Raw genomic sequence first — 13,350 nt, forward strand, 5'->3', positions numbered from 1 at the left:
CAAAAAATGTTTCTGAAGACAATCACCTATTGCACCTTTAAAGCTACACATTTCAAAAAAGCGACTTATAAGGAGAAATACAAATAAGCAGGACTATTTAACTGGCAGACCAAAATAACAGACGTGAACGAATGAAAATGATGACCATTTCGACACTTTGTTCATGCTTGATTATCACCCTCATCAACATAAAAGCACACACACACTTATACTCTGTCATGGTCACAGGTAGACGGACCAGTAAATAACATTGAAGAAAAGAAAGGTGAAAGGGAACAGAGCTCGAGCATAGAGATCAATCTGTTTAGCAGCAGACGGGATGATGGGTTTCGGAGGTGACGGCTTCTTTTTGTTCTTGTTCTGTGATTTGCCGGCAGCATCTGTGACCTCAATAGGCTTGCCGTAACAGTCGAAGTTTGAGAGTTCGAAATCTCGTGGTAGAGAACCGACAATACTGAAATCATTTGAGCGCAGATCAGATTTTGAAGTACACACCTTCTTACAGCGGTTTTCCACAACCTACACAAACATAAACCACACATAAAACAATCAAATACATACAAGAAAATCAATCTATCTATCTATCTATCTATCTATCCGTCCGTCTCTTCATGCATCCATCCATCCGTCTCTATCTATCTATCCGTCCGTCCGTCCATCTGTTCATCTCATCCATCCATCCGTCTCCATCTGTCTGTCTGTCTGTCCGTCCGTCCGTCCGTCCATCCGTCCGTCTATCTATCTATCTATCTTTGTGTTACTGTGCTAATCTAACAAAGTAAAGAATAAGTTAAAACCTGTCTCAACAAGAATTGTTTTGTCAGTTCGGTCAGTTAACTGATAAATGATAAATGTATGATTGGAGCCCTATATTTTATTCCAAAGATGACCAGTTTCTCATGAACGTCAATCGCCATGGAAGTCATTGTAGTCATTCTCACAAGACATTTCTCTTAAATATTGTTTGTAATATGACCTCTCCCCCTCAAACATACACACATGGAAGTGCACACACACTTGTGAACCCCCGTGCTGCTCTGTCATAGCTTCAGGCCTCGGTGCTGTCGGGTCAAATTACTCTCAGTCCCCCAGAATCCTCTGCTCTTCTCTGCACCCATGTTCCACTGAGCGCGCTCAGAGCAGTAGACTCAATTACAGCCATTTCATCTCCCCATGTACCCATTAATACACACACATTTATCTTACATAAAAAGCATACACACACACACACACACATCCTACATAGAGAGAACAGTCACTCACAAGTACATATGATGAATACACACATTTTTTCTTCATAAAGACAGTGCAAATACATGAATGCACACAATCATCTTAAAGGAATACACGTGCATACACACACTGACCTGTAGTGTGCTGACATGCATAGGTGTCCCACCAGTGCCATTGGCACTGTTAGTTTTAGCTGGTGTCTTGTTCTCTTTTTCTCTTTCTTTCTCTTTCTGAGCCATCTTTACCTTTTCTTCCTCAATGCGCTTGGGACTGTTCAGCATCACCTGGGATACAGCACACAGACAGAGCAAATTCATGCAATGCAAACGCTCCCTTATGACCTCCGAAAACCAAATAACATCATAAGAAAATACTGAACAACAATATGAATAGTAAGATGTTACATGATTCCATTAATCTACGAACATTATGCCATACTTTGAAGCAAGGCCCTTTATGTCAGGCATCATGTTTTCCTTGTACAACCTGAATAAAGAGACATGACACTCCCCCATCTTCCACTGGTCAGACAAATGCGTTTGCACTCTTATGCCACACATTTTGTATAAATACCATTACATAAAAAGTCAAATGAAGTGGCATTTGTTTAAAAGAAATAAAGTAAATTTTTTAGCTAGACATTTGACAAAAATAAGTTTGATATTTGGACACTTTCTGGCTGTTAAACTGCCCATATTAATATGATAGACTACACCAGAGATAGTCAAAGCCTTTATGCAATTACACCAGTGTGAACCTGGGGAAAACTTAATAATATTGTGAACAGTAATTAAGTAATTATAAAAATAATTAAAGTTCAGATCCAGACACCACTTGGTATCTAATGCAATGAAATTCATACAGTTTTAAGTTTAGCTTAAGTGTCCTAGTAACAAATACTGTACATTCAAAATTGAATGTAATTTTAGCCCCAATGTTTATACAGTAGCAATCTTCTAGCCTTTTCTCTCTGTTATATTGATTGCTCAAACATGTCTCTACTGGCAGAAATCATATTGCACTCAAATTAAAAGAAATTGGGCATTTAAAAAGATAAATAAATATTACTGATTTGCTGATTTTTCCCTGAGAGAATTCATATATAAAAATGTAATATTGATTCACACACAAAATCACTGTCAAAATCATTTCAGGTCATTTTCACACTTTTCATATTTCTGCGTTTTCAGCACAAAATTAAGAATACGTTATTCTGTAATTGCAGAATGTAAATTGCAGTGTTATACGGCTCAGTGCTCCCAGAGCTCTTACCCCAGTTTTCCAGGATTGATAAACAATGTAACCACAGGAACTGTATATCTGTTTCGTAGTTCAGGAGGAGTTCATTGTTCCTTAGTAAGGCATTTTTGTTGCGGTCTCTGTTCTCTTTCATAGGTTCACTCGACGCTGCGTAGCTATGATGCAATGGGAACGGCCTCTGGGTGTGCCGATTGTCTGAAGCCCGTATAGTATCACACCAATTCATTGGCTGATGGCACAGGCACCGTCTCGACGCTCTCGCATCATTATACTGGCGAATGCGCCATCTGCTCCTCAGATTTCTATGTCTTCATGAAGCGGCCATTTTAGCCCTTCTGTTGCGTTTTTTTCTGGCCCAATATTCGAATTGTTTTTCGTTGAGCTTTCTTCATTTGCACTTCAGCGTGGAACTCTGTTCTCCTTGCGGTGAATTGCCATGGAGTTTCGTCGCTGCCAGCTGCCGTGTTCTCGCTTCATTGTGTGCGACGACCCACATGGTAAGTGTGTTAAGTGTTTGGGTTTTTCGCACTTGCGCAAGACAGTTTACAGCGCTTCTAAATGTAAATTCTGTGAAAACCTCCGTCTCAAAACCCTCCGCACTAGGCTTGCGGTTTTTGAGAAGGAGTCATCCGTTTTTCCCCATTGCACTCCGGAAGCCACCAAGCCCCTCCGTGAATCCGCGACCTGGGGTTTGGATGTGGAGCTCGAGGCGATCTAGAGCGAGCAGATGGGCCTCGCCCCTTTCTCTCTCGCCCAAGCCCACACGCAGATTCGCCGGTGGAATTCTCGCATGATTATTTATGCCTAAGCCCGGAGGCGCAAAATTATTTCCTTCGGGCTAGAGGACGTTTTGTACACCGCGGTATCCGACTCCGAAGATTTCGGGCCTGCTTCAGCCGACGCTCTCCCACCTAGCAGCCAGGAAGCGCAGCCTTCCGTGGCCTACTCAGAGCTTGTAGACGTGCTGGTGCTCACCTCAGAGAAGCTCTCTATTGTTTGGCCCAACGAGCCTTGCGAATCCCAGTCATCTAAGCTCGACGAGCGGTTCCTGAGCAGCCTAAATTCGAGGCCTGCGTGGAGAAAGCTGCCCTTTTTCAGTGATCTGCATCATGAGATCTCCAGATTCTGGAAGCAGCCATTTTCCGCCCGCCTCACTAATGCAGCAGCCGCTGACTTCACCAACCTAGTGGTTTCTGTGGAGCAGGGCTATCCACCTTATTCTTCCCGTAAAATGGTTGTATTTGTAAATTTTATGGGTCTTGCTTCCGGTCTCATTTGCTTCCAGCTATTTTTAGCTATACAAAACTGCTCGTTTTGCTGCTTGATATTGCAAATTGGTGTGTCTTACTATATTATTTTCGTGTATTATCTTAATTATGAACACACTGGTTTGTTGTGCAAACAGATTTTCCGATTACTGCACGTTGTTATTCTTCTCGTCATTTCCCTATAGCAGCAATGAAACTGAAGTCTCGCCCATAGGCTTACTTCTGCATTTAGGAATAAGGTGGATATTGCCATTACGGCAATCGAAGATACGACACCCCTCGCCGTCTTCGGCTCCTTCCTGGAACTCCTGCCCCCTTATTGGGAAGTCCTACATGGCAAGGCTGTTTGAGGTTGACAAATTTCAGGGGGGCAGACCGTTCATATGTCTCTGCCCACTTCTGACATGCTCTCTTCATTCGGTTCTTTCACATCCGCCGCCCAGCGCGTTTCGGTGTGCAGCAATTCTTCACTCTCTTTTGACGTGAGGGATGGGAGATGCATTAGGCTTTTCCCCCTTACCACCTGTTCCTTTGTCACCTGCTGCTCATGTGGTAGGAGACAGCAGACCCTGTACCAGTCACAGATCAGGCCCTCACATCGGTCCCTGTGGGCTTCCTCATCAGGCATCAGAACGCCAGGGGCTCTCCTTCGTGGTGGATGATGTTATCCCCTCCGGACCATCTCAGCACACAGGTATGTCCTCTAGACTGCAACACTCTGCTTCCTCTATCACAATTCTTTCACGAATGGAAGCGTCTACCAGGGGTATCGCCTTGGGTTCTCCGCACAGTTCAGTTCGGTTACACACTTCAGTTTTGTCACAGCCTCGTGCCGGGAGACTGATTTGTCACAGTCGGCCTAAAGGATGCCTATTTTCATATTCAGGTCGTTCGGCAACACAGCAAGTTCCTCAGGTTCGCCTTTGGGTGAAAGGCTTACCAGTACAAGGTTCTTCCCTTTGGCCTGGCCTTGGCACCAAGGACATTCACAAAGTGCATGGATGCTGCTCTGGCCCCATTGAGGCTCCAGGGCATCCGTATACTCAATTACCTGGACGATTGGTTCATTTTAGCCCACTCCAGGGAATTAGTGAGTTACCACATTTTCACTAATTTCTCCTTCGCCACATTCTGTTTCTTAGCCTCCGAATGAATGCCAAAAAGAGTGTTCTCACCCCCTCTCAAAAGACTGTTTTCTTGGGGGTTCACTTGGATTCCGTTCAGATGCATGCCCGTCTGGCTCCTGCTCGGATTTCCAGCCTCAACGCGTGCTTGGCGTGCTTCAAGCTAGGCCATCATGTTTCTTTGAGCACTTGTCGCAGGCTCTTGGGCCTCATGGCCGCAGCCTCCCCTATGCTGCCCCTGGGGCTGCTTCATATGAGGCCGTTCCTTTGGTGGATGAAACGCAAACAACTGGCTCTTTATTCCATTTTATTAAACATAACTTAATTTCTGAACTTATTGGTTTTGTTTTCTTTGTATGTATGGATTACTTGGGTTGTTACCGACATTTGGTGAAAATTTCAAGTCAACAGCACCTTTAGAAATATATTTACTGAGAAAAATGGTGACATGTTCAATACTTATTTTACCCACTATATATATATATATATATATATATATATATTAGGGCTGCCCCCTAATAGTCAACTAACCGTTAGTCGACGAGAAGAGGCTTGGTCGGTCAAAAAATTTCATTAGTCGCTTAATCGCAGAAAAAAAAAATCCACACGAAGTGGCGAAATCACGCAGTCCGTGACGGACAAATCGTTAACGGCTGCGCTTTTGTAAAATAATTAAATCCGTGTATGCTTGCCTTATTACAGACATGAAAAATATATCCATAGAGAGTGAAACTTTTAAATGAACCAATTCAAACAGAAAACAAATATTTTCAGATTATGTAATCCGTTTGTGTAGCGGCAGGATGGTCCTCTCCACACACTTTCATCAAGTTCTATAATTTGGATCTTGACACGGCTCCTGGTTCTCGGGTCTTGTCCGCTTGAACCAGCTGTGGATACTATCTGGTTCATCATCAGGCCAGATACGGCAGCGCTTTAGCTTGGCATTTTCGGTATATCATTCCCATTGCGTCATAGCTACGCAGTGTCGAGTGAATCTATGAAAGAAAACGTCTCGGGTTACTTGTGTAACCCATGTTCTCTGAGTAGGGAACAAGATGCTACGTCTGCTGCCAAGCTCCTTGCACTGCCGACATAAGGCCTTTTTCGGCAAAGAAATCTGAGGAGCAGATGGCACGTTCGCCAGTATAAGGATGGCGACGTAAGAGCGTCTAGGTATATATGGCCCGCGCCATCAGCCAATGAATTGCTGTGATTCTATACAGGCTTCAGACAATCGGCACACCCAGAGGGCGTTCCCATTGCGTCATAGCTACGCAGTGTCTCGTTCCCTACTCAGAGAACATGGTTACACAAGTAACCAGAGACGTTCTGTTTTCAGGCTTTGATTAAAGATCTATTTTCTCCTCTCAGAAAGAGTGCATTTACGTGTCAACTTTTTCTCCTCCTATTTAAGGAATAGTTATATAACATATGTTGGGTTCTGGGATAAAGTTTTAAAATTCAAAGTCAAACACCGGTTAGAAATCCTTATAATATGGCCCAAAACACATGGAGATATAAGACTCGAGTGAGAACACATCAGTAGTATACTGCTACATAAGCAGATATTTATTACAAACTGTGGCAAACTGTTTGATAATCATTAAAAGCCCACAGTTTCATGAACTATATTAAAATCTTTTTTGTGGTTATTATTGTGTTTATTCATATTTTTTATTTTATTTTTATTAATTAAAGCTGAAAATTATGCAAAAAGTATTAAAATAGCATTTAATTATATGTGTTTTTAGGATACATAAAATGCTATACCTATGAATTACACCTCGGCAAGACAGGAATCTGCCATTTTACTCCAAAATTCAGTGTCACTACAGAATGTTATTAAAAATATAATTTTAAATGTAGCTGAAATGTAAATCAAATTTTCACTGTGGTGAAAATGTTTATATTAAGGAAAATGACAAAAATAACTGAGTTATCTTGTGTGTTTTTCCACTTTTGGATATTGTTAGTAGAAAAATAAACTGAGATTGTATTTTAAGTAAGTTTATTTTCTAAAAGTGTGAAACACCCGTACAGAGTGCTGAAGCAGCTAAATCTGTAGTTCTTCAATGTCCTGAGTCAAGGAAATGTAAATGTTTCAATACAAGACAACAGCAGACATGTGCATACACACCTGAACCATAGCGTACTCCACAAGAGAGGCAAAACCATACAGCAAACAGGCAATCATCCAGATATCAATGGCTTTCACATAGGAGACCTTAGGAAGCTCAGATGCTAGAGACATAGACTCGGATGACAGTGACAGAACAGACAGAATACCTAACGAGAGACAGACAGGACAGAAAGAAAGAAGACTTCCTCATGTAGTTGCATATTGTAACTTCATTAATAACTATACTGTGCCCTGATCTTAAGCAGATGTCTTGAGTTTCTTCTCACTTTACCACAAGATATAAAATTAACTATGATGCTTTAATGTTAAAACTGACCTGGGAGTAACAGCCATCCCTGGAATGGAGAGATGAACAAATGAGAGAAAGGAATGAAGGAGAGGTGGATCCTATGAGAGGAGGAATATGGAGAGATGAGAGGAAAAATGGGTTGGATTTTGGGTAATCATGGGAATGATTGACGGATGAATTTCCCAGTTTAAGTGGAAAGATATCTCTCTTTCTATAACATTTTTACCCTTTTGTGTGTCCAGATGTTTCATATATATTTAATTTAGAAATGTTTATAAATAAATAATCCTAAAACGATTTCATTTTTAAATAATTATCAAAGGCTTCATCAAAAATAGGACAGATTTTAATTTCAGTACATTATATTCAAGCCATTTTAATGTAAAATTATATAAGAATATATATAGAAAGGCTTTTATAAAGGTGTTTCTTCTTCTGGGGACGATTATGGATAAATTAGAGAGACTGAAAAAGAAGAGAGAAGTTCAGGACTGGGTGACTTGCTGTTATTTTTTTATGTTGCCCCTCTAGAAGTTACTAGTTGATGCTGTAAACCAGAGGTGACTATAGGATATACATCTAGGGGCTCAGATACTAATCTGCACATTTTTTATTATTATTATTATTGTTATTATTTAATTTGTATTTTTTTTTTCATTCTGAACAAATATTTTATTATTATGACTATTATAAATTATTAGTTGTCATTTATTAGAAATTTATATACATTACCATTCAGCAATATTTTTTTTTTAAGAAATGAATATTAAATAATTAATATATTCTGCAAGGATGTGTTAAATTACTAAAAAAGTGACAGTTGTTACTTTTTGAAATTGTTACAAAAAATCTATTTCAAATAAATGTTCTTTTGAACTTTTGATTTATCAAAGAATCCTGAAAAACATGTTATCACCGTTTCGACAAACATATTATGCAGCACAACTATTTTCAACATTGATAATAAAAAGAAATGTTTCTTGAGCACCAAATCAGCATATTAGAATGATTTCTGAAAAATCATGTGATACAGAAGACTGAAGGCTGCTGAAATTTCAGCTTTGCCATCAAAGAAATAAGTTTAAACGGGTGTTTTATATTGCAATAAGATTTCACAATATTACTTTTTTGCTCTATTTTTGATCAAATAAATGCAGCTTTGGTGAGTATAAGAGACATTTTTTCAAAAATATAAAAAATGGTAGTGTATTTATTACATTATTTGTTAATTATTAGAAATTGCAATTACGAAAGTCTGCAGATTTTAACACCTTTGTCACATAAAATCCTATGACTTATATCATTAAATGGGCGATACAAGAAAGACTGAGCTGTAGCAACTCTGATAAGGGTCATCAAACACAACACTGCAATTCCAATAACAGCTACTGTATGTGGTGTTCTTTTGTTTTAACTGACAAGCTTCATTTGAAGGCTGACTCACCTAAAGGGACTCGAGCTGCACTGGCATCAGGGTTGATCCAGAAGGACAGCATTTCTGAAAAATCATGTGATACAGAAGACTGAAGAATTGGCTGCTGAAATTTCAGCTTTGCCATCAAAGAAATGTTTAAACGGGTGTTTTATATTGCAATAAGATTTCACAATATTACTTTTTTGCTCTATTTTTGATCAAATAAATGCAGCTTTGGTGAGTATAAGAGACATTTTTTCAAAAATATAAAAAATGGTAGTGTATTAGAAACATTATTTGTTAATTATTAGAAATTGCAATTACGAAAGTCTGCAGATTTTAACACCTTTGTCACATAAAATCCTATGACTTATATCATTAAATGGGCGATACAAGAAAGACTGAGCTGTAGCAACTCTGATAAGGGTCATCAAACACAACACTGCAATTCCAATAACAGCTACTGTATGTGGTGTTCTTTTGTTTTAACTGACAAGCTTCATTTGAAGGCTGACTCACCTAAAGGGACTCGAGCTGCACTGGCATCAGGGTTGATCCAGAAGGACAGCCATGATATGACGACAAGGAGCAGGGTGGGAGCATAAACACCCATCATATAAAAGCCCACCTGCCTCCTGAGAGTGAAGATGACTTCCACACAAGTATAATAACCTATAGATTTTGAGAGGGGGAACAAGAGAGAATGCATTAAAATTATATGAAGGTCTTGGAAGTGTTGTAGCATCTTCATCATTTATGTTCCTACAAAATGCTTTTTATGTACTGTATAGGGTTTTATTGTTTACCCTCATCCCAGATTCAGACTTTGAATCTTAAAATATGAAAATCTCATAAAAATATTACATTAATAATGTTAACAGAGAGTGAAATTAACAAACCATTTAAATGCTTATTGTGTAAACTATTTAATAATTTTTTACACAAATTACAACAATATAGCACAGTATCATTTCCACAACAATTAATAATGTTGCTCCTTACAGATTTCTTTTTAAGTAACTGTACTTGGTTACCAAGGAGACAGCAGTGTCAGTGGAGAGCTTGAGATGAAATATGAGGTGATTGTGATGTGTCCAAGAAAATTCAAGATATTGTAAATGTCACTTGTGAACAAAATATTTTTTTATTGCACGTCATTTCCAATTAAGATATCATTTAGTCAAAACATTCAAGTTCAATTCTGTGTTTTTAGGATACTTAAAATCCTGGAATGAAATTAGCCTTAGTAAGACAAAGGAGTCTGCCATATTATTCCAAAAATGTTTCCATCACTGTCATTTCCACCATAGAATGTTATCAAGCAAAATACACAATTTTGTGTAAATGTGGTGGAAATGACATTTGTTATTTTAGACAAAATGACTCAAATAAAATAGTGAGTTTGAAAAATTTATTTTCTACAAGTCCACAGGGCCAAACTTTGCCCATAGTTGAAGAAACACCCATCTATCAGATTTGAGGAGTTTATCTGTCTCCTGGGGTCACTGTGAAATCAGTGTTAAACACTGAACAAAAACCTATAAAGTACAACAAATCAAAACAATGAAAAAATTACTCCGACTAAATCAGAGGAGCGCAAGCTCTATTTCACTACATTAAGTGGAGCAGAAATTAATCCATTAATGTCTATATTTAGATGTCTTACACATAATTATTCTCATATGAACATACTGTGCATATAGCTATAAATATTTGTTCTTTTGCAATTTATATTAATAAGCTATTTTAAGTATACAATAATAAATAATGATGTTGAATAATATACAGCAACTTCAGTTATCAATGATCATATATTGTATTTCAACATAACTGCATGAATAAATTACCCAACATGATACACTATTCAAAATGTTGTCAAAAATGTTTTTTTTTAATAGTTTAATTTATAGTCACCTCAAATATTCACAGATGGACAAAATAGTGGTGACTTTGTGGTTGCGGTGGACTTAAAGGTATAGTTCACACAAAAATGAAAATTTGTGGAAAAACTACTCACCCTCAGGCAATCTAGGATGTAGATGAGATTTGTTTCTTCATCAGAACAAATTTGGAGAAATTTAGCATTACATCACTTGCTCACTAACGGTTCCTCTGCAGTGAATGGGTGCCGTCAGAATGAGAGTTCAAACAGCTCATAAAACATCACAATAATCCATAAGTAATGAAACCAAAGAGCTGTGTTTGTAAGAAACACATTTATCATTAAGGCATTGTTTAAGGCAACTTTAAACCATTGCTTTTGGACAAATACCAATAGTCCATAATCCATAATAACACTTCTTCCAGTGAAAATGTAAATTTGAGAATCCAAATGCAGCTTTATTTAGAGCGTAGTCAGACAGGCAGGGTCAAACACCAGCAAAACAGTAATATCCAAGGCAGGGCAAAAGAGTAATGCAATACACAGGCAATGGTCAGGGCAGGCAGCAAACAATAAAAAACAAGGAAACAGTCGAGGGTCAAAAACACAAAGGCAAGGAAACTAGGAAACTTTGAACATCAGCGGTGAAAGAATGTGTGTGTGCCATTCTTATAGTGTGTGACTGATGAGGTGATGAGAGACAGGTGGCTGCAATTGGTGTGTGCTGATGAGTCCGGGCAAAGGATTATGGGAAATGGAGTCCGGGGTAAAGTGGTAAGAGTCTGGAATGGAGTGCCCACTAGCGAAGCTCACAGGCACTCCAGTTAGAGATTGTGACAGAAAAAGTCCAACCCCTGTTTTTCTCACACATCAAAATCCAGCAGCATGTTTGTTTAAAATGGTTTTGGACTGTTTTTGATAAACAGTGCTTGAAGGTAGTTGTTAAGTTTAGGTGTTGGGTAGGATTAGGGATGTAGAATATGGTCATGCAGAATATGTGCTAATAAACAGCCAATATGTTAATAATAGGCATGCTAATAAGCAACTCCTTTAAAGTGAGAATTGGTCCCTATACTAAAGTGTTATCGATTTTTTTCACTGGAAAAAGCTATTTTGGATAGAGGACTCGAAAGCAATGGTTTGAAACATCTTAATGATGGATTATGTTTTGTTACAAACACAGCTTTTTGCTTCACAAGTCAATAATTGATGGATTGGAGTAGTGTAGATTATTTGTGGATTATTGTGATGTTTTTATCAGCTGTTTGGTCTCTCATTCTGACGGCACCCATTCACTGCAGAGGATCCATTGGTGAGGAAGTGGTGTAATGCTACATTTCTCCAAATCTGTTCCAATGACAAAACAAACTCATAAACATCCTGAATGACCTGGCTGAGAGGGAGCAGATTTTCATTTTTGGGTGGAATATTCCTTTAAATTAATGATGCTTATTACAGGGCCAGGATGAAGATAAACAAAGTTGTGGGATAATTTATGACAGTTCAGTAAAACATTTATTACCTATGCGTAATAGGTAACACAGACACTCATAATTAATCTTAGAAACACACACCGGAAATCCATAGAGTGTTCATTTTAAAGCAGTATCATCACTCACAGAAATGAAGAACAAAACAGTGCATTTAGAAACAAGGGCTGAACCTCTGACTTGAACATTATGTGCTGATACTATTGTCAGTGTACAAAATAAAAAACAAAAAACACAAGAAGTTTTGAGTTCTGTGTGTCCATTTTACAATAAAATCATTAAGAGCAGGCTACAGATGTTATTTTTATTGTCTTGTTTATTGTGAGACTGTGTTTGATAATTTATATGAAAGTGTGTGAAGGTACTGCTGTCTGTGTCTGTAATGTTAGCAAGTTATGCTCATGCTGTTCTGTTCTCTTATATAAGTGAATACAGTATTATGTAATAGATTCCCAAAGGAGAAATGCACTCCAATTCTTCTAAAGCTATACTTTATGTTAAAGGTACAAATGTGAGTATGTGTGATTATGAGGGTGGCGAAATGAGGGATAATGTATAGTCAGCAGGTTCCAAAATAAGTTGGTTTTTTTTTTTTAACACCCTGTAGGGATTTATTTTGCAATGACCCACTGACTATACACTATCCTCCTACATTAAGTTAAATGTATATTAAATTTTCATTTGAAATTATCATGTAAGAACAAAGAGACACCAATGGATCCTCTGCAGTGAATGGGTGTTGATAAAAACATCACAATAATCCACAAGTAACCAACACGATACCAGTCCATCAATTATTGACTTGTGAAGTGAAAAGCTGAATGTTTATAAGAAACAAATCCATACATTAAATAAGGCATTTTAACTTTTTCCAATTCTGGCCAAAATACAAGTCCATAATCCATAATGTAGCGTATGGACCAATCAGACACACCGTTTTTCATTAGATTTAACAAATCAATTATTCATTAGATTAACAAATAGTCACAGACCCCTCACCCAATAAACATACTGGGTGCCAGGATGTCTGCGAACGACACCAGGCCCCTGGTCACCATGGCAACCACGACACCTTTGCTAGACCAGATACACTTTACGACCTAATGGCATGTTGAGAGTTCTCCCTCTCACTATCTTTCAACCATAGGAAAAACATAATGCCCATAAAAATGGACTCTTCTCTAATTAATTCATAGGAAAACCTTTCTTTGAATGAACACACATATCCTTCAGGTCATTGTGTATGT

General features: G+C 38.2%; 1 protein-coding gene across 1 annotated transcript in view; it reads right to left on the reverse strand.

Annotated features, from left to right (window-relative positions):
* Window positions 1–21: 21 nt before the first annotated feature.
* Window positions 22–13,350, reverse strand: part of LOC107709430 (glycine receptor subunit beta-like) — a 37,100-nt gene continuing 23,771 nt past the window's right edge. Inside the window, exons 8-11 of the mRNA XM_016513904.1 lie at window positions 9,251–9,403; window positions 7,026–7,174; window positions 1,368–1,517; window positions 22–519 (exon numbers count right to left, since the gene is read on the reverse strand). Of these exons, the coding sequence (XP_016369390.1) occupies window positions 223–519; window positions 1,368–1,517; window positions 7,026–7,174; window positions 9,251–9,403 (749 nt within the window). The 3' untranslated portion in view covers window positions 22–222. The remainder of the gene's footprint in view (window positions 520–1,367; window positions 1,518–7,025; window positions 7,175–9,250; window positions 9,404–13,350) is intronic.

This window comes from Sinocyclocheilus rhinocerous, unplaced genomic scaffold (assembly GCF_001515625.1).
Source record: "Sinocyclocheilus rhinocerous isolate Xijiao unplaced genomic scaffold, SAMN03320098_v1.1 scaffold1648, whole genome shotgun sequence".
NCBI classification, from domain to species: domain Eukaryota; kingdom Metazoa; phylum Chordata; class Actinopteri; order Cypriniformes; family Cyprinidae; genus Sinocyclocheilus; species Sinocyclocheilus rhinocerous.